The sequence below is a fragment of the Meleagris gallopavo genome, chromosome 2 (genome assembly GCF_905368555.1).
Source record: "Meleagris gallopavo chromosome 2, MGAL_WU_HG_1.1, whole genome shotgun sequence".
NCBI classification, from domain to species: domain Eukaryota; kingdom Metazoa; phylum Chordata; class Aves; order Galliformes; family Phasianidae; genus Meleagris; species Meleagris gallopavo.
Genome location: NC_139405.1, coordinates 2,572,163 through 2,596,695, shown reverse-complemented (window position 1 = coordinate 2,596,695; position 24,533 = coordinate 2,572,163). Strand labels below are relative to the sequence as shown.

The 24,533-nt window shown below is 39.7% G+C and overlaps 1 protein-coding gene across 3 annotated transcripts in view; it reads left to right on the top strand.

Moving 5' to 3' along the window:
• The window catches only part of EML6 (EMAP like 6), a 115,806-nt gene that overhangs the window by 86,559 nt on the left and 4,714 nt on the right, over window positions 1-24,533 (top strand). The window contains exons 25-39 of one of the 3 annotated variants that reach the window (XM_085218591.1): window positions 505-681; window positions 790-991; window positions 1,200-1,326; window positions 12,433-12,511; window positions 13,673-13,802; window positions 14,969-15,067; window positions 16,730-16,903; window positions 17,831-18,039; window positions 19,664-19,821; window positions 20,060-20,174; window positions 20,684-20,872; window positions 21,938-22,110; window positions 22,576-22,738; window positions 23,112-23,215; window positions 24,366-24,519. In XM_085218591.1, coding sequence (XP_085074717.1) covers window positions 505-681; window positions 790-991; window positions 1,200-1,326; window positions 12,433-12,511; window positions 13,673-13,802; window positions 14,969-15,067; window positions 16,730-16,903; window positions 17,831-18,039; window positions 19,664-19,821; window positions 20,060-20,174; window positions 20,684-20,872; window positions 21,938-22,110; window positions 22,576-22,738; window positions 23,112-23,215; window positions 24,366-24,519 — 2,253 coding nt within the window. Of the gene's footprint in view, window positions 1-504; window positions 682-789; window positions 992-1,199; window positions 1,327-12,432; window positions 12,512-13,672; window positions 13,803-14,968; window positions 15,068-16,729; window positions 16,904-17,830; window positions 18,040-19,663; window positions 19,822-20,059; window positions 20,175-20,683; window positions 20,873-21,937; window positions 22,111-22,312; window positions 22,461-22,575; window positions 22,739-23,111; window positions 23,216-24,365; window positions 24,520-24,533 lie in introns of those variants that run through there. The other 2 variants (XR_014881793.1, XM_085218592.1) reach the window with 2 other exon arrangements.

Below are 24,533 nucleotides of genomic sequence, written 5' to 3'. Positions count from 1 at the left end.
TAGAATTATTTATTCCTTCCAGCATTTGTAAATATTAGGATTCTTAAAGATTTTTGTTTGTATCTCAACATTTTTTTTTTGTTTGTTTGTTTAATAGTGATGGCTTCCCATAAGCTCCTTTCCAGAACAGCCACCTGTTGTCTTTGTAATCAGTGTACATACAGTTTTAAAATCAGTTTTAAACAATATGGTTTTTAATGGTATAATTTGTGATACATAAGTGTTGTACAAAGCTGACAGTATTTAATGTCTCATTAAAAGTTGAAGGAGATTTGTATCTAAATCATGCTTACCTTTGGGAAGTGGGAATGTTTAAAGTTACTTTTAAACTTTGATGCAGAAGTGTAATTTGTATTAACTAGCTGGAAACAGTGAAAAATCTCTAAAAGCATATAAAAATTTAAGCTAATATCAGACGCAGGAGAAATATAAACAGCATAAATATATACAGCACGTATCGGGCACGTATTAAGATGACTTCTTTGAGTGAAATTTTCATTGCAGTTAGAGAAGATTGAGTGGGATACCTGGACATGTGTTCTTGGTCCTACTTGTGAAGGAATTTGGCCCATGCACAGCGATGTCACTGTTGTAAATGCTGCTACTCTTACAAAAGATGGAACATTACTAGCTACAGGAGATGATTTTGGTTTTGTGAAGCTTTTCTCATACCCAGTGAAGGTAATAAGTGTGTTTATTTCTCTCTTTAGACACTAGTGGAGAAAGAATTAGGGAAGACAGTGTTTGTGACACATCAAACTGCTAATATGTGTATTCTTTGTACAACAGGGCCAACATGCAAAATTCAAAAAGTATGTGGGTCACAGCGCACAGGTAACCAATGTCCGGTGGTTACACAATGATTCTGTGCTGCTGACTGTAGGTGGTGCTGATACGGCTTTGATGATCTGGACCAGAGAATTTTTGGGCATTCAGGAGAGTAAGCTGGTTGATAGTGAAGAATCAGACACAGACGCGGAAGAAGATGGAGGTAAAAATGATGATATAACACACGTTTTTAACTCAGTCTTTGTTCCACAGACCTCACACACGCTTAGGTTGAAGTGGGCAAAAAAAAGTCAACGTGATAAAGTTCAGTGTAGGGAGAGATTGGTAGAATTGTTTTCTTCTGTTGGTGTTTTCTATTCCTCCACCACGAGTCACGGGTAATTTGTTTTACTCTGTTTTACATTTTTAAGGTTATGATAGTGATGTTGCAAGAGAAAAAGCAATTGATTATACCACTAAGATCTATGCGGTAAGCATCCGAGAAATGGAGGGGACAAAACCACATCAACAGCTGAAGGAAGTTTCAGTAGAAGAGAGGTATGTCACACAGAGGCGTTCATTTCCAAATGCAGATTGCATTCTTTTGAATCTCTTTTCGCTCAACTAAAACTGGTCTTTAGAAATAAGACAGGAATTTTGAAATTCGTAAGATAGTATTTAAAATGCTGTTGGTCAGTTGCAAAATGTTGGTGTGATGGCTAAAAGTTTGTATGTGACTAAAACACCTGTGAGTGTAGTTTCCTCTCCTGTTGTTCACATTTGCAGTTATTTTTGGTTCTGATCAGAGCACGCAGGCATATGTCTGCAGCAAGGCATCTGGGAAAGGAGGAGCCTGTAAATCCTGTGTAGTTGAGGCTCTTGGTGACATTTTCATGAGAAGATTGTCAGTTGCTTAGAATTTGGTCAGGTTGTTACTACAGCACGTGTTATTTGGGGAAAACAAAACAGTAAGCTGGAAAACAGTGGATGGAAAGAGAAGACAGTAAAGAAAAGAGGTAATAAGTGTAGAGAGTGGGGTCCAGTTGTCTAGGGGAGTGGGTAAGTAAAAGCTCTGGCTGGGGCAGGACTGCTGGGACAGAAGAGGAGGATCTATAGCCAGTAACTTGGAACTGTATTCAGGCTCAAGACATCTGTACAGAATACTCTCCCCATTGATCAAATAGCTGTGGCATTTACTGGTAACAGGTGTATCTCACTCCCCTTTTGGAATGAATTTGTCTGAAGAATTAAGGTCTGTGAGTACTGATGGGTACTTCCTTAGTTCTTTACTGTGCACACTTGTAGCTCTACTGTACAGCTGTATCTAGATAATGACTCAGAGTGTGAATCTGTGCAGTTTCTTTTGTTGGATTTTTTTTTTATGCACAAGTATGACTTTGGTTTTCTAGCTTTTGCCTCATATTGGGGCAAAAATTAATCACTTTGCACTCAGTAGTTTAATAATATGAGATGAAATGTTGGGTGTGGAAGATGAGATATGTTGCCCCCTTTCAGTTATTTTTTTCATGGCAACATTTCGACAAAGATGTAGCATGAATCTTAATGTTTTTTATTAGATATTTTTATTAAATATTGGTCCATAACCCATTTGTCTTCCCTTCTTCTAAAGATATTTCTTTCAACTCATTTACTCACGTGAAGTCTTTATTTCTCCATTTTTCTGTAAAAAGGCAGTTTATTATCTACCAAACATGGATGTGTTGAGAATGAACTGAAAAGAAAACTTATAATTTTCATTTTGGGGATATACTGCTAAATTACACGTGAAACAACAAATACCAATAGTAGGATGGACAAATGTTTTACACCACAAACTTTTCTACCTTCCAGCTGCTTTATTCAGCCTTGATGCAAAAGCAAATGCAGAATGAGTGTAATTGACCGATTAAGCCAGGCTTACAATTGGTTTGTGCTAGTGAATTACCAACAATATAAGCATCAGGTTGTTTTTTTTTTTTTTCTGCAGCTTCTCAGCACTACTTTCAGTCTAGGACTGAAAATCACCACAGTCCCCAGGAACTTTTCTTTCTCTGATACCTGGCCATGTGTTTGCTGTCTGATGCAAGCGAGTGCCCTGTTTCTTGGAGACTGCCTCACTCTGTCACATATCCTAAAGGCTTTGTAACTTTTGGGTATGTCCACAGTCCTACACTGCACAAGCTGACCTAGCTGAACGTGCTTTTTTGCTGTGGAAGAAGGCACCCCTTGAAATGAATGCATCCACAAAGCAGCAATGAGGAAAATGAAACAGGCTTCCTGTTTGTCACACACTGGTAATCCACAGAGCAATGACAGTGTTCCTCATGCTATCCAAAACTACGAAGTCACACTGGAGCAGGAAGCTCCTCTAGTATGGCCAACTGCTTCCTTGCTGCCTGTCCTGATTATTGCTGGTGGTCCCAACTAAATGGGTAGACACCTCCTTTGTGGTGAGGTTGCCTTACACTTCCATAATGATTTTCATGGTGCTTGTACATAAAAATACAATACTGTAGCTATTGGAAGGAATTATCCATCCCATAAGAGAGCAAAAAGGTAATTTTTAATGTTCTCTGTATCTTTTTCCTTCATACTATCTCTATATAATCGATGTGTAGTACATTTTAAAATAGCTGGGGAAAAAACACAGAACTGTCTTTACCATCTTTTCTCCTAAAGAATCACATCTATTCTTCATATTTTTTTATATATACTCTTTTGGTTTCGGTTAGTTTAATATAATGGCATTTTCAGTATTTGGAATTTGCTTTTCTGATAAGTTTGTCAGAAATTCCCTTATCTTTCATATGTGGCTCATTAGGAAAAGAAGCATTTGCTTCCTTCTCTTCATCCTGTTCATATAAATTACTAGAATTTGTAGCCAAATAATTAGAAGCAGAAAATTTATGGTGAGATGTAGCAAAACTGCAGTTTCTGGACATATAGTGCTGGGATAGGGCTTTGTGGAAAGTGGTGGGTTTTGGATGCAGGAAGATGAGATTAATGTGTTGGCTACTGCATTTGTCAAAGACTTCAACTTTTGACCACAGTTGTACCAATTTGTGCACAATTTATCCAGAATCTTGACACTCTCAATTATGAGTGCTTCAGAGTGAAGCTGACTTTTCTCAAAGACATTTGAATGATGAGTTAAGTTTCATAACTGTGCCAGGTTTCATCTTTTCTGAGGATACAAAGAATGCAGCAGCTAATGAAATATTTGTCCGACCATGTTCTAAAAGCTTCCTGAAAGCTTCTCCTTCCCCCTATGAGGGTCCCAAGTGAAAGCTGAGCCAAACAAAATAAAAAGCCTAGAAATACTCAGGTGTCAGTGTCCAGGAAAGGTTCTAAATCAACAGGCCTTCAGGATACGGAGACTTGAAGCATATGTGCACTGGGTTGAGTGAGATGGTATCAAGTAATATTGACACCAGTTTGCAAAGCTTTACTTTTTCTGCAAGGCACTGCTGAAGTAGCCTTTCCCAGTTCTTCACGAAGGGAACCAAGGGGGTGTATACCATTCTCTTTCAGGCAGCTATGTGGGAAACCCTGGTGGTCTTTAGAGGGGAAAAATTGTCTGGAGAAAATATCCCAAATCCAAAATTTTTCTTCTTTATAATTGTGTCATCTGTCTGTATGAAGACTCTGAAATGAGTCTGTGAAGGTGGTGAGACACTGAACAGGCTGCCCAGTGAGGCTGTGGATGCCCCCTCCCTGGAAGCATTCAAGGCCAGGCTGGATGGGGCTGTGAGCAGCCTGGTCTAGAGGGAGGTGTCCCTGCCTATAGCAGAGGGTTGGAACTAGATGATCTTAAAGGTCCCTTCCAACCCAACTCATTCTATGAACCAAGGATTGTGCATCTGTTGGGATTTGCATACTACAAATGCTCTGAGATCTTTACATATTGTGTAAATTTTGAAAATTGTTACGAGGCCATTCAAGTTTGAAGGGGTGAAATAATCACAAAGCCTCAAAAACTGCCAGTTTGCTTCACTGCAAAAGCAGTCAGGATCTAAGAAGAAAGAAGTGTCTCTCCTTGCTGTATTTTCATTATGTGAGAAAGCAGAAGAGAAAATTTGAGTTTTCACTGGTATAGGGTAGAAGCAAATTAATCAAATTTCTAAATTTCTAAATTCTAAATTAGAAAAAGAAAAAGGAAAGATAAAAACAGGAATGTTTCCAGCTTCCATCAGAGAGGGGTAGCTGGAACTGTTGATTTGAACTTCTTGGGAACAAGGACTTTAAGCTTGCTTTATTTCTTTCTTTGAATAGTAATATTTTGAAGGTAAATTGTTGCTGAACAAGTTACTTCCCTGCTTATAAACACAAATATGCTTCAAATGTGATGTGATGCCTAGTAGACAATTCTGGTTCAAGAAGATGGTTGTTTTGTTTTCCTTTTTATTGTAACTAAATTTTATTTAACAGGAAATTCAACTTTTGTGTTTGCTAGAATAAGCTTGCAGGACTCTGTTAAGAATGGTATGTCTGAAAAACTCAAAGTACATTGTGTCTCTAAAAATAACAACTTGTGGTACGATTCAGGATGAGTTTGGACTAGAGCTGTGTTAATGTCTCCTGCCAAGATGCAAGTATATGGATGAGAGCTGATACAGGCAGTGCTGGGTTTTGAAGGGAAAGGTTTGCAACAACCACCACCCATCTGGAAAAGAACCAACAAATGACTTTCTGCAAATTAATGCAAAGGCTGTCTTTATGCCAGAAGAGAGGAGCCAGCAGCTTTTGTCTTTGCTCTCTCACATCACAGGAAGAAGGGTAGGAGGACAGGTTTGACATAATGCTTGATTGAGGAGAACTGTGACTTTGAGCAGCTGCTGTGGACCCTCTTTTACTGCTTAGCAAGTGCTCTGTGCTTAGCATAACCCAGCAAGATGAAAAGGAAATCACTATTAGACTGACCTTCTCCAGATCTCCAGAGTGTTGGGCCCCTAAGCAAAGTCAGGGGAGAAATCTCATGATTGTAAAGGCCAAAAAACTCAGAGGAGACAATCGTGGGGATAATGTTAAGGAGTTGCCTTAGAAAAGAAAATGAAAGCCCTTTATCAAATGTACTTCTTCTGTCTTATTTATTTACGTAAGAAAGTAACGATCATTCTGCAAATGTCTCAGAGGGAGGTAGAAAGTACACAGTAGATTTTGCCTGCAGGATTTGAAATAAATTGTGGTCTAGTATTTTCGTGCCCAGCTTTGTCATCGCTGCCAGGAGTGACAGCTTTAGGATGGAAAAGAAACAGGAGAGATGAGTCTGAGTAACAATATTTAAATATGTTGTGGTTGTATTAGTTGGTGCATTTGGTTAAGATAATTAATTGATTGTTGTTTCTCTCTCCCCAACCTTCTTGTTTTTCTTCTTCTCCCTTTCCGTGTCTGTCCTCCTATCCTCCCCCCACCCTTATTTTTCTCTTCCTTTCTTGCTCCTCTGATTGGCATCCTCTTCCTTGCTCCACCTGTACGATACAGAAGTGGGGTGCCAATGAGAGGTGCTGCAGGAGCAGTCTCACGGTGTGGGAGCTCCAAGAGCAGTGCTCCCACACCGCGGGACCACTTGGGCACTGGTGGGACTGTCCCAGACAATCCAGGACAATTGTAAGCTATACTGTGTGTTATGTAGGAATTGTGCTTTATTTCATACAAGGGCTAACTTTTGAACTGGGACCCTTTTAGCTGGCTAAGAACTCACGAAAAAAGAAGTCAAACAGGCTTGCATAAAAACTGTATTTCTGTTACTAATACCAAAGGCAAAGATTTATTTGCATTTTGCATTCTACTAACCGCTAACATCTATCCTGTGTTTGCAGCTTTCATTTAGTTTGATTTGCATGATTCTACATAAACTGAAAAACTTATAACATACCTGGTAATGGGAAACCCTGTTAAGCAAGTTGAACGTGTAGAAAACAAAAAGCAGCATTAGCATGTTTGTCTACTTTTCGGTTTTCTTAACACACAGCGTGTCTCACTTTCTGTGAGTTACCTTGTCTCAAGCCTGTTCCCATGTGCTCTTGTGCATCGTTTGTAATCATATGTTCTGATCTGAAGAACTCACGTTTTCTATCTTCAAACTCTATTCTGTTGATTATTTATTTCTTTGCAAAGGCATGGGCTGACTTACAAGCTTCCAAAAGAGCCCCCACAAGTGACAAATACTAGCTTTTGTACCCAAAACCAAATCATTGGGCATATGGTTACAAAATCTGCTCGTGCACTTTTACATGCACGCTTGTATGGGTGCAGTGTAAAAGCTTTGAATGTGAACCTGTGTTGTATTGATGTGTAGGTGGGAATAATTCAAAATGTGTCCGGAAAAACACGTATTATGTGAGGTGGGGAGAAAACAGCTGGCTTATTTCACCAGAAGTCTGGTGCTTGTGAATGAGTGGAGTCCTATAGAAAATTCACTTTTACTTTCCCACAGGATTATGTCAAGTTAATGCATCCTAAATGTATTTGGCAGCATGCTGGTTTCATCACAGTTGTCGCCAGGGCTTGAACACATTGTGACTGATAATTTTGCTGTCCCTGCCAACCTATTGAACTCAGAGTCAGTTTCACTTTTCCCACAGGTCAGCACAAAGCTGGCCCAAAGGTCCTTTGCATCTGTGTGACTCTTAGTGGGTGTGCAATTGTGGGATGGTGGTGGTGTTGCAATGCACATCATGCTATGATCCTTCTCTGTCTGAACTTGAGAAATGCTCTCTGCTCTGAGATGGATGTGAAAAATTCAGGTGTTTGAGAGCTTTTTGCTGTGTGGGCTGTATTCCAGGAAGGATCTAAGAAGTATTGTTTCTAATACAGCTTAAATTTTGTTACATGGGGAAACGATGCTAATGTGCCTACCTCTGATGTTTCTACCTCCACCCCCAAAGTTCTCGGTATACTATTGGTCAAATGTTTTTACTTACACAAAAAGCAGAGTTATAAAATGTCAGAATTTATGTAAGGAATAAAACTGGAAAAGCCTCTTCCTTTCAAACATGCTCCTAAGGAAGCCTAAGAAAAGAGAAATTTTATAGAATGTCCTAAGATTAAGTTAATACTAATGCCTTGATGTATATGGAGAGAGTTTTCCAGAAGACTCATGATTTCAGGTATTCTGAACTTTTTTTTAATCTAAGACAGCTAATTAGATTTTGCCTCGAGCATGGTGCAGCGTGTTCCTTGTTTTGGCAAACAGGGTTTGGCTGAGAGACCACATGGACAGTGCTGTCTGAGCAGTGTGCTGTGCGTGACAGATCTACCTGCCCTGCAACCAGGCTGTTTTACAGTGGTCCTTTAGATTAACAGCTTTATGAGATGTTTAGAACAAAGAACTTGTTCAAAAATGAAAGCCTTCAGATTTCATTCGGAACTGATCATACTTATTAACCTGCTTTTCTGCTCATTTCACATTTGGAGGCTGACCTCGAATGATATGTGAATGCAGTGACTACATTCCCTTACGAGAATATCAAATTGGCTATCACCACCATTTCATCTGCAGCACCGTTTTGGTTTTGGTTTTTTTTTTAAAGAGTGCATCAGCATACATGTAAAAGCATAAGTAAGGTTTAAAAAGCAACTTAGATTGCAGTTTCTATCTCCCTCTGCTTTTGTTTCAGTTTTGCTTTGATTCGCTGTATGAAGAAGTAGGATATATTTTCATGTTGTCTGCAATATCTAAGGAAAAGTGGTATACAGAACTCCTGTGTATGTTGGGATGGGAAAATCCAAAGGTTTAGAATTCACAGGATCGCGTCTTACAGCCAGGAGTTTAACAGCAGTTTGGGGGCTCTTGGGAGTCCCCTTATTGTCAGCTAGTGAAAATATATTATTAAAAGCCACGTCTGTGTTTTTCCTTCTGAAATGAGCAGTTTGGGTTTTTTTAACCTTGGGCTTTAAATCTCTTGTCCAAATAAACCTTACAGTACTAAATTGTCCTTCCTCATTTTGACCTTTGCTTCCTCTTCCTGGGAGCAGCCCTTGCTCATTTTTACCTTTGCTTGGCATCCAAGTATATTCCCTCCAGTTAGCAGCCATCCCCATGCACATGTTAGCCTCCCGTTTGGACTCTCTTCCACTCCTCTGCTCGCTCCTGCTGGGCCCAGCCTGTCACCTGTTCTCAAGGGCAGGACGTTTTTGTCCACCTATCAGCTCTCCAGCCCTCAGTGTTTGTTGCTTTCATGCAGCATTGTTTCTGAAGATCCAATTCTGTTCCCATTGGCCTCAGAACAGAATGTTTGCGTTCTTGCCAACTTGTCAGGGATGCAGACATTGTGTCTCTTCAGAAAGCAATTATGCCATGTGCTCTAAAAACATGAGCTGTTCATCCCCATCCAATGGAATATATCATAACATTTTCCTGGGTCTTCTTTCTCTCTCCTGTAATTTCTGTCTAAAGGCATTTGACTCTTTTACTGCATGGGCACCCTGTTCTCTAAGATCACTGCTTCCTCGAGGTGCCCCACTTCTCAACCCCTCTGCCCTCCCCCATTTCACCCAGCTTCTGCCATGCCCATCTGCTACTCTCTGTCCTCATGCTGCCCATTCACCCCACCCAGGATTTAGGCTCCTGGTCTTGGCCATTCCACGTGGCCTTACTGGGAAAGTGAGAGGTAGCGAGTTGTCGCTTGCACCTTCTTACATTCTGGCATTAAGGCCCATAAGGGGAGAGGGTGAGATTTGGTCAGTTTCAATCTGAAGTTAGCTCACTGCTGTGTAACCGTGTATACCTGTGTAAGCTTGTATAATCAAGATAATCAGCATTAACAGAAACTTTATTTGCTGTATTTGCAGTACTTTGAGAACTGAAAGCTCCCTAATGTCTGACTGTGTCTTATCTTCCCTGGAACTCGCTCATCCCATAACATAATATAAGCACATTTACTTTACATCACTGAAAAGAAACCGTTAATACTTGTATTATGTTTTAACTTGCTTTCCTTTGGAGGCAGGGAATTGTCAAGTAAGTACTAACAACACAGCACAGAAAAAGCACAGATTGCTGTGAATGTACAGTGCAGATTGCATAGGCTATGAAGGGTAAATATATGTAATTTCCTACAGCACGAATTTCTTGTCTTGACACTGCCATCCTATGTACGAAAATAAATTAGGTGTAGTCAGATTTGTTAAAAATGAAAATCAAATTGGTGCTGCTTTACATTTCTTTTATTGAGGTGATTATAAGGCAACAAATGCGTGTGTATATATACATGTATATGTATATATGTATGCACACAACATTTGTGTTTGTGTGTACTGTGAACAGGTATATATTCAAGTACATGTGTGTATGTGTATGTTTCCAAATTAAATCTTATGTTTACTATCTAGTGATTATCTGTCATGTCATAGTGGTAGTGTTCTCTGCTTTCATGAAAATTTTTGGCTTGCTGTTGTCATAAACTCTAGAAGATATGCCCGGGTAAAGGAATGTAAAAGTGATCCATCTTAAAATTACACTAAAACAGAAAAAAGAGCAGGAAGCATACAAGAAAACGATTTATTCTTTTCATAAGTGCTGATTCAAAGGCCTTAGTAAATCTGGGTTGAAGTGGTGTTTGCTTTTCTAGCATCACATAATGTTTTCATTTTGTAAGACGATTGAGTTTTGCAGTAACTTCCTCCATCCCTTTTCCACTGATGATTGCACTGCTATTGGGTCCAATTACCACCGATGGTTACGTAACAACTTGATTGACCACTCAGAGAAAATAAAGGTACTTGTTTCCCTGTGAACAGCAAGTACAAGCTGTCCCTGTACATAAGTTGGCCTACCAATGAACAATTATTAGGCTAAATTGCAAGCTGAGCTAGGAGAGAAAACAAGCATCCATTGTGTGAAACTTAACAGTGCTTATGAGGCTGCTAAGTTTCTATTAGTTTCCATCCCTGTCAGGCACCTGAAAATAAAGAAACTCATGGAATCACATTCTGCTTCAGTATAAAGTGTGCAGGAAGCAGTGATGTAGCTTCCTTTTTCCCCCCTGTTCTGTAGGATCTTGAGTTAAGAATATACCCAGTAATGCCAGGGTATGGTATTTTTGAATTTGTAGACTGGTGCACTCTTTAATTTCTGTTTTAGTTTTTGCTGGCATGCTTGAATAGCATGTTTTGTGCCACGAGGGAATGACTGATCAACTCTAAAAATGCTTGTGCATGAGTAAAATGGTCAGAAATATGCCTAAACTGTATTAAGTTTCTTACTTGGCTTTGTTTGCTGCTTACAAGGGGATCAAGGTAACTCTTTTACTCTTTCAACATCACAAGATCTAATGTACTTTTCCAGTGTTAATGAGTTTGTCTGTTTGCTTGAGAAGCGAGTTAGTTTGTTTATTTTCAGTCTGCTCTGTCTTTTTTAGAGCCCAGCTTTTCATGCTACTTGTTCCTGCAAAATAAGCCGCGTAGCAGCTATGTGTTTCATCAACTGCTGTCCTTAAGAGCTTTCATAAAAATGCAATTCCAGATAAATCAGCTCCCATTAAGCAAAAGGGATTTCATTCTCTTACAGAATCTTGTTGTTTAACCCTGTCCCCAGAATCTCCTGTTGGTCTTTAATGGCATGAGCTGTTTTTGTATGAATAACAGCAGCCATTGAGTGATGTTTTGGAGCAAGCATTTAACCATAATATCAGTTTTGATTCTTTTGCTATCACCTCTTCTACCCTGACCTTCTGGCCAGACCCATATTCTAGCTAAAAGCTGATCAAATATGATGAAGGCTAAATTTCTTGGGGTAATTTTGCTGGTAATCTACTGCAATGTTTTGGGTCTGTGCTGTTGCCAGTAGGGTTAGAATTTAGCCCCCCTTAATTCCTGTTACCTGAAAGGGATAGTCATTGTGCCCAAATGAACACAATAGTCATCCTGAGTGAACCCAGTGCTACAGGATTGTGTTAGGTATGAAATTCTGTGGGTCCAACACACTCTGCACCTCTTAGGTTTGTGCCTCTTCTTTTTTCTTACAAGGATCAAGTTGAATATCCCCTTTGCTGCCTCCCTTTAGTCATATATATGTTCACTGTAGCCTCTGGACTTCCAGTTAGAGCATCTCATAGAAGTAAATGCTATCTGTCTTCAAAAAGACCATTTACACAAATAATGTTCTTCAGTCCATGTTTCCCATTTGTCTTTTTAGTTACTTTCAGCAACTGTAGTTATGTAAAATGCTTTGCTGCCCTTAGCCTTCATCAGATTCACACAGTAAATGACTTACACAGACTAAAATGTAATACTTTTATCTTTAATGTGATTTTGAAATGATTTTAATACTGCCAAGTCAAGGCTTTGTGATGGGATTTCTCAGAAGAAGCAAGGCTGGGGAAAGGTCAGCTGCCAGCTGTAGAAAGTCTTTTAGATCATTCCTGAAAGCAACAATGTACTGTCAGCCAGTATTCAAGGATTTTCCAAAGGATTTAAATCGTTAGAATTTAAACAGTCATTCTCAGGTGGTCTGTTCTGCCACTCCTCTCCAAAATCAACATCAGTGTTGTTTCTGCTCTCCCTGTCAAAATGCATATCATTACTGTGTGTATTATAAAATGCTAAAATCTTGGTATCAAACACACTTAGTTGCAATTGGCCACTTTCTGTACTTAAAACATATGCTGTGGTTTTGCTTTCAAACATATTGATTGTCTTCTCTCTTAAACGTGTTTCTTTCAGGCCACCAGTTAGCAGAGCTGCTCCTCAGCCTGAAAAACTGCAAAAGAACAACATCAACAAAAAAAGGAAACTGGTTGAGGTCAGACTTAGTTGTATTTTTCTTTTCATTTGCTTTAGAAGTAATGTGTGCTGGGTTAAATTCATCCCTGTTACGAAAGTAGCTGAAGATACCAGAAGACATGATAGCCAGCAACCTGTGTCTGAAGGGACTTCAGATTCAGATATGGCTTACCTGTAATATCAGATCTCTCCAAATCCAAAATTTGTCTCTGGATTTGAAGAACATTTACAGCCGAGATGTGTGTTTTAACTACAGCAGAACCCACACTCACTAGATAACCCCAGTGAAAATATGTTCAGAAATTGCATTTTGCTCATGCACCATTACGTGCATGCTTTTGAATGATAGGATTTGCTAATTTATTTTGGAACATACCCTCTCCTCACACTGTAGGCCCTCTCTCCTCCCCACCTATTTGGAAATATGCTGAGAAAGGAATATTCTGTGGACGATGTGGACCATTTGCAACAATTGGTCTGTCACTATTAGTCAAATTGTTCAAATCAAGATGGAATTATGTTAGAGACACATGCATTAACTCTGTCTTCTGGGCTAGAACACCAGCTTTAACAGCAATCCATTACCCATCACTGTTTTTCTAGAGGAAATCTCTTTGACAGTTGCTCTTTGTAAGATGAAATGTCCAAGACGCCTCCAATTAATGTTTTAATGATGAAGTTGCTTGTAGCCTGGCATTGCCTCTTATAAGGACCTTGGTGTCAGAATTTGTTGTATTAAAATGTGACTGTTGAGGAGAATGATTTTTGAAGACTCTTAAAGTAGATGTATTCGCAAATAGCTGCTCAGTGCAGATATTAAAATGTAACGGGCAGATTAATAAATTGGACCTTTTTTAAAATTGCATGTATTTCGAATGGAAATTAAATAATATATTCAGATCTGGTTGAATTATTAAAGAAATAATAATGTAAATGCGTTGCCTTACTTGACCGATGGCAGCTTTGTGTATAGTCCATGAGAATGTCATGCCTCAGTAAATAAGCAGAAGAAAGAGGGCTAACTGATTAATTATTGTTTAATTATCCTGTTGCTTGGACAAGACGTTTGTGTCTTGTGTAATAATCACCTGAGATCTTCACATGCATGATTCAAACTCTTTAACCTCTTTGTTTGCTCTTTATTTCACTCTTATTCTTTTTTTCTATTTTGCTTGACTAGGAGCTGGCTTTGGACCATGTTTTTGGATACAGAGGATTTGACTGTCGCAACAACCTTCATTACCTAAATGATGGTGCTGATATTATTTTCCACACAGCTGCAGCAGGCATAGTGCAAAATCTTTCTACTGGTAATTCAACTTGCAACAGTACTTTGAGATAAAAATTACTGTAGAAGTGAAACATTTCTGTAAGAAAGTCACGCTTTTGTAACATTCCTGCAACTCCTTCGTATTTTCTATCTTCTGAAATAATGCAAAGAAATTTAGATGGCTATTTTAGCAGACTGTCAAGTTCTCTTATTAAGGTCATCCTGTTAAGCCACCCGACTCATTTCAGTAGGTATGAGATTCTGTTAGGAAGCGTAATACTAAGCTGTTCTATTTCTGCAGCTGTGCCTTTCTAAACTCCACACTGAAAGCATAGGGAGGGTTTCTCAGGTTGCATGGGATACGAAATGATATGGGATATCACGGTTTTAGGAGCAGTAATTGTTCCATTTTGGGTTATTTTAGCAAGATCATGCTCCAGGGAAGGATCCATTGCTATGCAATACGATGTGAGTAAATTGCTCTTCAGAAGGTGTAGAAATATTCCGTGCCTTTTTGGGCAGTGACAAAAACCTACCTACTTATTTTGCCCTGATTTGTAGCTCTCCACATAGCTTAAGAAACAAGCCAGGAATTAATGGAATTCTGGCAGTTTATTATTCCCTCTTGGTCCTCTGTGGCACTAAATAGTGACAGCAGTTCACTCAGCTCTGCTGCCAAGGAGAGGCAGAGATAGACGGTGTCACATCTGCTGACTTCAGGGGACTCCTTGCCCTGCACAGCCTCTGGCCCGTGGAGCTGGGAACGCTGCCCCAGCTGCTCTTCCTGGCCTTCCCCCAGGGAAGATGGTGCAGAGCAGAAACTTCCCAGGGTTTAGCTTTCTGCTTTGTTTCCTGTTGACTCCTTCGATTAAGTGGGGGAGCTGGTCTGTGCATTTGGCAGTTCTGCTTTTTTCTTGTGGTGGTGGTTACAGATGATTACAGGGTGATTCCTGTGCTAAGTCCTGGCAGCTAATTGACCAATCCTGCTTTTTCATATATATATGCATTAGTGGTTATTCACAGCTTGTTTGGAAATGGTGCCTGGAAGTGAAAGCAAAGCAGCTCTCAGCATTCTTATTGCTCTCCCCTATGCATCCCCTAGAGCACAGCATGAGCGTACCAACAAGCTGATGAAATATTCTTTGCTTCAGTGGTGGTTCTTTCTTTGAGACTGTTGTGAATAAAACCACGTTTGAATTTTATTAGGAAGTCAGAGCTTCTACCTGGAGCATACTGATGACATTCTCTGCTTAACTGTGAATCAGCACCCAAAGTACAAAAACATTGTGGCTACCAGCCAGATCGGTAGGTGACTCCATGTACCAATGTCTTACTCAGAAATTGTCAGGGGCACTGATTTCTTTTGGGCTTATCTACATAGAATTTTTATTGGGATTTACCACTGTCACCTTTTTTTTTTTTTTTTTTTTTTTTTTTAGAAAATCCTGAAGCTTAATTATCTCTATCATTTCAGTCTATCTGCAGCAGTTTCATCTCTGATCGTGTCATTGTGTTTTAGAGTTAACTGTAGTAGAGTACAAGAGTTAATTGTAAGGATATTTCAGAAAACAAGAGTTTTCATACAGCACTAAATCTTCTCATTCATATGTAATCATAAGCTTCACAGGATTTCCTCTTTCCTTCCAGTATCCGAAGCACTGTTTAGCCATAAAGCACTTAGCTGTGAAAATAGAATAATGACAATTTCCCTTGCAGAAATTCAAAAGTAATTTAAAAAAGGAAAGGGTTAGAGTGGAACCTCAGCAGAAGTTATGATGCATGTAAAGGCTGATCCTGAGACCATATGTATTGATGTGTTATTTACATGAAGAGTCCCACGAAATTACAGAGTCACAGAATTGTAGGGGCTGGGAGGGATCTCTAGAGATCAGTCACCAATGCCTTTTGGAGAAGTAAAAGCTGTAGGGAACATCAGGATTGTTTGTCCCAGGCTTACGGAGGGATGTGTTGCTTTTCACTTATACCAGGGTAATACTAGAATAATCGACGTCATGAAGATGGCAAACCATCTCTGCTGCCTGCCTGGAGCGTTGTCTTTTCAATTGGAATGTTGAATAAAAAAGAGAATGTATTCATACAGTCAGAGCCCTGGTCCAGAATTCTGATTTCTGTGACCCAAAGCAGTGACTTTAAGCCTGTCTCTTAATTCCATCAGTAGGAGCCCATGAAATCAGTGTTTCTGATTTTGGTTGGGATTCTGGATCGTTGTAGATTCATATTAGTTTTGAATTTAGTAATCTTTAAAAACTGCATGTCTTTACCATTTCTTTTAAATACCGTTTTTAAAACTGAGAGGTACTAAATATTGTTGCAATATTTGTGTATAAAAGACAATATACTCAAAATTAAGTTCAACAATATTCCTGCTTATTTGTTTTGTTGATTTAATCCATATCCATTTTCAAACTTTTAATTTTTAATTTTTTTTTTTTTTTACTTCTGGTGCTGATGCTGGCACTTCAGCATTAGAAACATGACTTACTTCACTTATTGTTTTCCCTTGGTGCTTCCTCATTTGCCATTGCTCTCACAATGCAGGTGATATGACAGAATTTTCAGGTAAGGCTGATTCGTTTGTGAATTCTAGTCAGCAGAGTTATGTCAAAGTTTCATGTTACCTCATTGTATCTGTGTCAACCGCGGATACAAGTGGAACATCTACAGATAATTTCTTTTGCATGAGGTTCTTCATCAATGTTGCGTTGTTCTTTTGGCATTTGTCTTATTTCATGAAATGCAATAATTTCCCTGTTTTTTGTTTTTTTTTTTTTTTTCAAGACATTATGTTTTTTTTTGAGTACTTTTAATCTTTAAAAAAAAAAAAAAAAAACACAAACAAACTTAAGTGTCTGTTTAGGTTAAATGTTCTTGAAAAATGCATTATTTCGCACTGAAGCTTTCAAGATGCTGAATTGATTTTCTTTTAATGCATCTTTTTCCGTGTAGGTACAACTCCCACAATTCATGTATGGGATGCTATGAGTAAGCAAACGATTTCAATGCTACGTTGCTTCCACACCAAAGGAGTCAACTATGTTAACTTCAGTGCAACGGGCAAACTTCTGGTTTCGGTGGGAGTCGATCCAGAACACACCATCACAGTGTGGAGGTGGCAGGAAGGTAACTGGAAAACACGCATTCCTTCAGTCTGGCAGATCTGTATGCAGTTATTTGCTTTTCCTTTCAAGTCGTTGGCATAGGTTTATGTTCTTACTCTGAGTGAAATGGCTCCCTACAAGTCTCAAAATCAATTGAAGGAAGAAAACAAAGCGCTAGAAAATATCGATAAGAATATAAGCTTAAATTTCTATTATAAACAGAAATAAGGAGATAACATTCAACATATAATTCCCTGAAATTAAGGGAAGTGTTTTCTTTTTATGCTGAAAATGCTCGGATTTGAAATCATACGCCTAAAGATTAGGCCTTTAAGAAGTCATTCCCAGACAATGGTTATCACTATCAGGAATAGAGGGGAAAGTGTCTCAGCTCTCTAGATATTTCCCTGCTTTACTTCAAAACATCCCCAGATTTTCAGAGTTTTCTCTGCACACACCTGTGCTCAGTGCCTGTCTCCTGCCTCCTCCACCGCAGGAGCTGGCATTGCATCATCCTGATTGCCACGAGCACTTACATCCAAAAGATGTGTAGAGAGTATCTGACATCCCTGCACAGAGCAGTGTGCTCAGGAAATGCAGCAGTCCTGCTGTGCTTTAAAAGTTCATTAAGAGGAGGCACCGCTCATCTTTTGCATAATTCAACTTGATGATGATACTCAGTGTTTCAGTGGTACTTCAGTACCTGGGAGACAAATAGTGCTATTAATATCCTAAACCTGTCAGCTGTAGTGGAACATCCAGGGACCTAGCAGGCTGCATGAATTAAAATGGTTGCTGTTTTAAATAATGTTGGGATATGCTTAGCTTTCAGCATCTGGGACAGAGTTCTCTAATCTAATACCATGTAATTTTGTTTTATAAAATCATACCAGAGCTGAATTTTGCAGGTAAATCTAACTGTATTTTTATGCTTTCCTAATTAAAACAGGGGCTAAAGTTGCTAGCAGGGGAGGACACCTGGAGAGGATATTTGTTGTAGAGTTCCGCCCAGACTCAGACACTCAGTTTGTGTCTGTGGGGGTGAAACACATGAAGTTCTGGACGTTGGCTGGCAGTGCTTTGCTGTGTAAGAAAGGAGTCATTGGTTCCATGGAAGATGCCAAAATGCAAACCATGCTTTCTGTTGCCTTCGGAGCAGTGAGTTCAAGTTACTTGCTACAGAATTTTATAATACCTTTTTATTAAGAGATCCAGTACAGTGTGAATGGTGCAAGAACGTGGAGATCTTGTGTAATAGTTAAACCTCTAATGTGAGACCTGAGCATCTTTAGATCCTCATTTAATTTTTCTAAACTGGGCTGGGTTTCTCTGCCAGTGAATATTTTTTATTAATTACAGTGTAATTGATACTGTAATTGTGTAACCTCTTTTCCCACTGACAGTGCTGGGCATGACATGTGATTCAGCTCATGTTGACAGTGCATAGGATTTTCCTGTATGTTTATTAAGGAGCCATAGCACTGTGCTTTAGACTTCAAGGAAAACAATGTGTTCAACGCACAGTTCAACTTTTTGTTTTTTAAAATGATAAAACCAACGTGCTGTAAGGAGAACATTCAAAACCAGCAGATGAACTCCACTCCGTTAGCACACGTCATTTGTTCAGGATGTTGTTTTCTTCCTTAAGTGTGTGTCATTGAATCCCACTGGCAATAAGAATGCATGTCACAGGAGCATGAGTAAGTTATGCTGAATGGAGGAGGGGCTGTGTACGTACCCTCTGCTTCTTTATGCATCCACAGACTTTTCTCATCCAGCTCCATCTAATGCCAAAGGCAGCAGGTCATGCTGGCATGCAGCTACACTGCATTTTTGTCTCTAACAGTAGCAAATTCATTCAGCGAATTCTTTGCACCAGTTTCATCAGTAGATTCTTCTCCTATTTATTGCAGAATGTGAAACTTCCCTGTGAGCCCTTAGCAAAGGGTTCTGTAACATCTTTTCCCTTGTATCTATCAGTGAATTTAAAAGTGATGTTGTATTTAGTTCTTTATGCTATCAGGACATGGCAACTGGGAACACTTTTCCTTCTTCCTGACAAAGAGGAGATGAAATGCTTTTCATTTACATGGAATTTTTCTGTATTTTTCAATACAGCTAAGCCACTTTTCCCCTTTACAGAATTAAGGATCATTCAAGATGTTTAAAAGGCACATATTGCTGCTACAGAGGCTGCCCAGTGGGATTGCAGTTGTGCCTTTTCCCCTGCAGCAAGCCTTTCCATGTAGCAGAGCACACTCCAGAAGCACATTTTCCATGCAGAATACTCACTACTTTTTCCTGTTCAGTTATGCAATTGCTGTGGTGCTTCAAGTAGGTACAAGACTGAGCCAGTTCTGCACTTAGTCTTATACCCTTTATTTGCAATATCTTGAAGACAGTGGGATTTCTATGGGCACATACTCAAAGAAGAAAGAAATGTCACCTGAAATTCAGTAGTGATAACCTGCTGTCCATCCATGCAACAAGAGATATGACATAGCACATGCATGGCAAGAGTAGCACATGCGTTGGAAATTCCAAGGTGAAATGCATGAAGTGAATGTGCCCTACACTCTGGTGTATATTAACTATGGTACCTCGAAGAGGCACCATCATAGCACAGTGATTAAACACATTATTCTCAGTGTGTGGTTTTAATTCCTGCGGTCATTGCATGGTCGATTTTCTCAGGAAACGCAGTGCCTAAATAATTTTAATTCAAACTGCACAAAAATGCTGAGATATTTATCACATCAGAGATTGTTCCTATCTGTTGCAGAATAACCTTACGTTTACTGGTGCCATAAATGGAGACGTCTATGTCTGGAAGGACCATTTTCTGGTCAGACTTGTGGCAAAAGCTCACACAGGACCGGTGTTTACAATGTACACCACCCTTCGAGATGGGCTTATTGTTACAGGAGGCAAGGAGAGACCGTAAGACATATTATACTCTTCCTAAAGCACACAGCTTTCTTCCTTCTCACATCACTTTTATTGAATCGATACAAGACATACTGAATGGTTGTGTTATCTGCCACCTTTTTGTTACTTACCTTACATTACCCTACAGTGTAGTGAGGTTTCCTTAGTAAGAAGTGATGCAGATTGATGTATGGGATCTGTTGTAGCCCATGCAGGAGACATCTGTGTAACACAGCGTTCTGCTTTCCAGCACTAAGGAAGGAGGGGCCGTAAAGCTGTGGGACCAGGAGATGAAACGGTGCAGAGCATTTCAGCTCGAGACAGGACAGCTCATCGAGTGCGTGCGCTCCGTCTGCAGAGGGAAGGTAAGAGAGCCAACGTGGCAGGCTTCACATCGTGGCGTGCATTGCTGTGTGCTGATGGTGGTGAAGATTGGACAGGAGACACAAAGGAGGGGACTGTTCTGAAGCAAGTCTTTGCTGGAAGGGCTCTTGTGGTTCAGACAGTGGCAGTACAGCTAATGTAGATGTGCACCACGCTGGTCTAACTGAGTCTAACACCTTGTTTGACGTTTATGTTATTGTCCAGAAGTGACATTAAGTCACCTCAGCGGTATGAGAATCATGCTGTACCAGCCTGTATGTAAACACTTGGATCTGAATACAAATGGCAAGAGGGAAGTCCACTGCCACCACCCAACAGTAACACCTGCATATGATATCAGATCTCCAGGCATGAATCTACCAGTGTTTTGTCTCCTGTTCTTAAGATTCTGCATGGACAAGCACTACAGGATGGGTTATCACAGATATTTCTATAACGCTTTGGTATTTTACTGTACTGTCTGATTTTTTTACTTTTTTAATACAAACAGGGGAAAATTTTAGTGGGAACAAAAGATGGGGAAATCCTTGAAGTAGGAGAAAAAAATGCTGCTTCAAACTTATTAATTGACTGTCACATGGAAGGGGAGATCTGGGGCTTAGCGACGCACCCCTCAAAAGACTTATTTATCTCTGCCAGCAATGATGGAACAGCAAGAATCTGGGACCTGTGTGACAAAGTGAGTATTGCTCAACTGAAAACAATGCAATTGAAAGTGATAATTTGATACAGCCATGCGTTTTTCCAACTGCACAACATGCACTGCTCCAGCCCTGCGTGCACCTTTGAGCAGCCAAGTAAAACAACACTTGTGTTTGTTGTTCTGGTGCGAAGCATTTCCTGCTATGTGGCCATGTGAAGAAGCAAGGCACTGGTGAAGTAGCATGCTGCTCTTCCCAAAAGCAAGCTACTTGCAGTGGGATGCAGCTACATAAGTTTGTGTTAATGGAGTGCCTTTTGTTTTGTGTTATTTCTGATTTAACGTTGTAAAAAGCGGAGATTTTGATCTAGAAGTGCAGACTGGTGCAGTAAGGAAGCATCTTAATTCTGTGCTGACACAGATCCATGGATAATATGCAGATCCTCCCATAAGCTTGCCTCACTGGCGAGCATGACTCCAACACTTTTAGAGCCTTTCTCTACAGCAGATGATATGGCATATACGTAGATCAGCAGTATTTTTTTCTGATGTCAAATTGCATTAATCAGCAAGAATATTAAAAGTAACAGAAGGATTTCTGGTTATGCCAAGCTACATAAATTTTTTCAAAAGCTAGTTGCCTGAGATAGTAGGTTCATTTCTAACGTCAAAAATTATTAGCGTTATTAATACACTCAGCTAATTGAAATGGCAAAAGCGTTTTGCTATGTTTCTATATAGCAAATAGTAAAATCATAGAAAATATTGCTCAGAAATTGTAGAATACCTCTCTAAAGAAAATAGGAAATTGATTTCTTTTATCCTTCTTTGATAAGTACTATGCTTTGCGATCTCAAAATTGAAGTTATCCTGCAGCAAGATAGCTGCAAACGTGAAACACCCATTTTAATTGCACCTCTATTTGAAGTCTGTTTTGCAACATATGTCTGGTGGGTGTGATTTTTATGTGAAATTTCAGATTTCTATTTAGAGGAAACTCTACAGAACTTGTTTTTAATGAGTGGCTTTCGTACTCGGTGTTTGGAAGGTTTCCATTTGCTCGGTGGCTTTCCACAGGGAGGTATGTTGCTTTTGTTCATGCAGAAACTCCTGAACAAAGTCAATCTGGGTCACCCAGCGAGATGTGCTGCCTACAGTCCTGACGGAGAGATGGTCGCCATCGGCATGAAGAACGGAGAATTTGTGATCTTACTGGTTAACAGCCTTAAGGTTTGGGGCAAGAAGCGAGACAGGAAGTCTGCAATTCAGGATATTAGGTGTGTCCAACATGTCTGTTGAGTTCTCCAAGGACACAGCCCCCTTTCTCTGGAAGTAGTCCCATAGGGCTAAGTTCATTTATTTATTTATTGTGATTAATTCATTGCTATCTACTTGTAATTTGTACGCTGTGGAGTTATGATTCTGGGAATTAATATTATAATACAGTATAAAATTGCAAATCCTGTTCCTTTCTCACAGAGGATTGATGTTGTTCTTCATATCATACTGTGCATTGTATACAAGTGCAATGTTAACATCAGTTAACAATATATGATGTCATCTGCCTTTCTTATCTGCCTATGAAGCACCAAATTTGATTTGGACTGAATTTCACTATTGATACAAGGTTTGTCTTGTTTTCCAGTAAAATTAATTTGCCCTCTTTTGTTATCATGGGGAGCAAAAGCAAGTCTTGCACAGAAACAGTAAATTGTATCCTCATTCTGTATTTTATTGTCTAGGATCAGCCCAGATAACAGGTTTTTGGCTGTGGGTTCCCAAGAGCATACGGTAGATTTTTATGATCTCACTCAAGGTACAACCCTAAACCGAATAGGCTACTGCAAAGATATTGCAAGTTTTGTCATCCAGATGGATTTTTCTGCTGACAGCAGGTACATTCAGGTATGTCGTGTGTAGGCACATCCTTGTTTCTGTTTCTTGTGACTCGTTATCAGACATAATGGCAAGATGGATAGCTGAATTCATGTGGGAGTCACTTCCTTCTTAAATTTTTCTGATCTAGTAAGGTTGGGTTGAGATAAGCTAAAAGGAAATCCATCCATGTGCATTGAAACACTTGATTCACTTGTCACCCTGTAACTGTTATTCCTTTAAATTACATATCAAGAATTATTGCAGACTAAAAAAAAATGCATCCTAGATGTTTATTTCCTGATACTACTATTACTGTTACTACTGTTACCACTGCAGTTCTTTACAGAAGAAATCAATGTGTTTATGGTGAAGTTTATAGCTTTTCCTTTCCTGCATTCAGGTATCAACCGGTGCCTATAAGCGTCAAGTCCATGAGGTGCCACTAGGAAAGCAAATAACAGATGCTGCCACAATAGAAAAGATCACGTGGGCCACGTGGACGAGGTAAAAGAAAACAAAACAGAACAGAAGCAAACACTAAAAACTAAAAAGTTCTGTCTGACTGGGGGCAAATACAATGGAGAATACAATACAGTGCAGAAGATTGAATTGTGTACACCATATACACAGAATATCCCAGGGTTTGGCAAGCCTGTAAGAGAGGGGTACACATTCCACTTCCACAAAGGCCTCTAATGCATGTTTTTCAACACTCTTCAAGTTGGCTGGTGTCATGCTCTGCAGTGTCATCAATGCTGTCAAATATCCACGCTGATTGTTGCCATTTGTTCCAGATTTCTATGCTGTTACAGCTTTACTTTTATTGGCACACTAGGTAGGATAGGAGCTACCTTATCCCACAGTGAACACGAGCAGCATAGGAGGTGTGGAAACATGAGCTGATTGTATAGAAGGGGGTTGTGGGTACCATTAAAACATATTTGCTGGCGTGCATTTATAAAGGGCCCTCCCCATACATTTACAAATCCATGGTAGTGCTCTTACAGTAGAAAGTGGAACAGGCCCATCTGGCAGCAAACAGTGGGATGATAACATAGGCAAGTTTTAGGATAAGGTAAGTGAGAATAAGGTAAGTGAGAATCCTCCCACTCTTACTGCTCTGCCATGGAGCAAGCTTAAAAATCTGCCCTGAATTACTCATTTCTAAGGGCTCTGGACAGATTGTGGGAATGGGGCAGAGGCATCTGATGGTCGGTATGTGGGTAAAACAGCAATAATTGCACGGAACCTCAACTAAGGGGAAAACAGCTCCTCTGAGAAATGCTCAGATCCAAAGGACCATTCATTCATTCCACAACTTCAGGGTAAGAGAATATCACTGTAAAAAGCTCTGTGAGCACTTACATGCAGGCTCACAAGGACAGGCAAGGCCAGAGCTACACAAGCTGCTGCTACAGAATGAGGGAAGTAGTTTCACAGGAGATAAACCTCAGGATGTGTGGCTAGAGCTGGTTTTGGAGTCGCACAACAAAGATGCATTGCTGTGATGTGCTCCATTGTGGGAGCACTGCTCTGTGCAGTGGTTTAGAGGGAGAAGGCTTGCTTGTAAGGATGAGTTTTTTATCAGGATGCTGTGCAGCAACAAGAAGGTCTTATGGTCTAACATTCTGTTTTTAACTTCCTTTTGGAACAGCATTCTTGGAGATGAAGTCATTGGAATTTGGCCACGAAATGCAGATAAGGCAGATGTCAATTGTGCATGCGTGACCCATGCTGGCCTAAATATAGTCACAGGGGATGACTTCGGTCTGGTGAAGCTGTTTGATTTCCCATGCACAGAAAAATTTGTAAGTGGAGATTT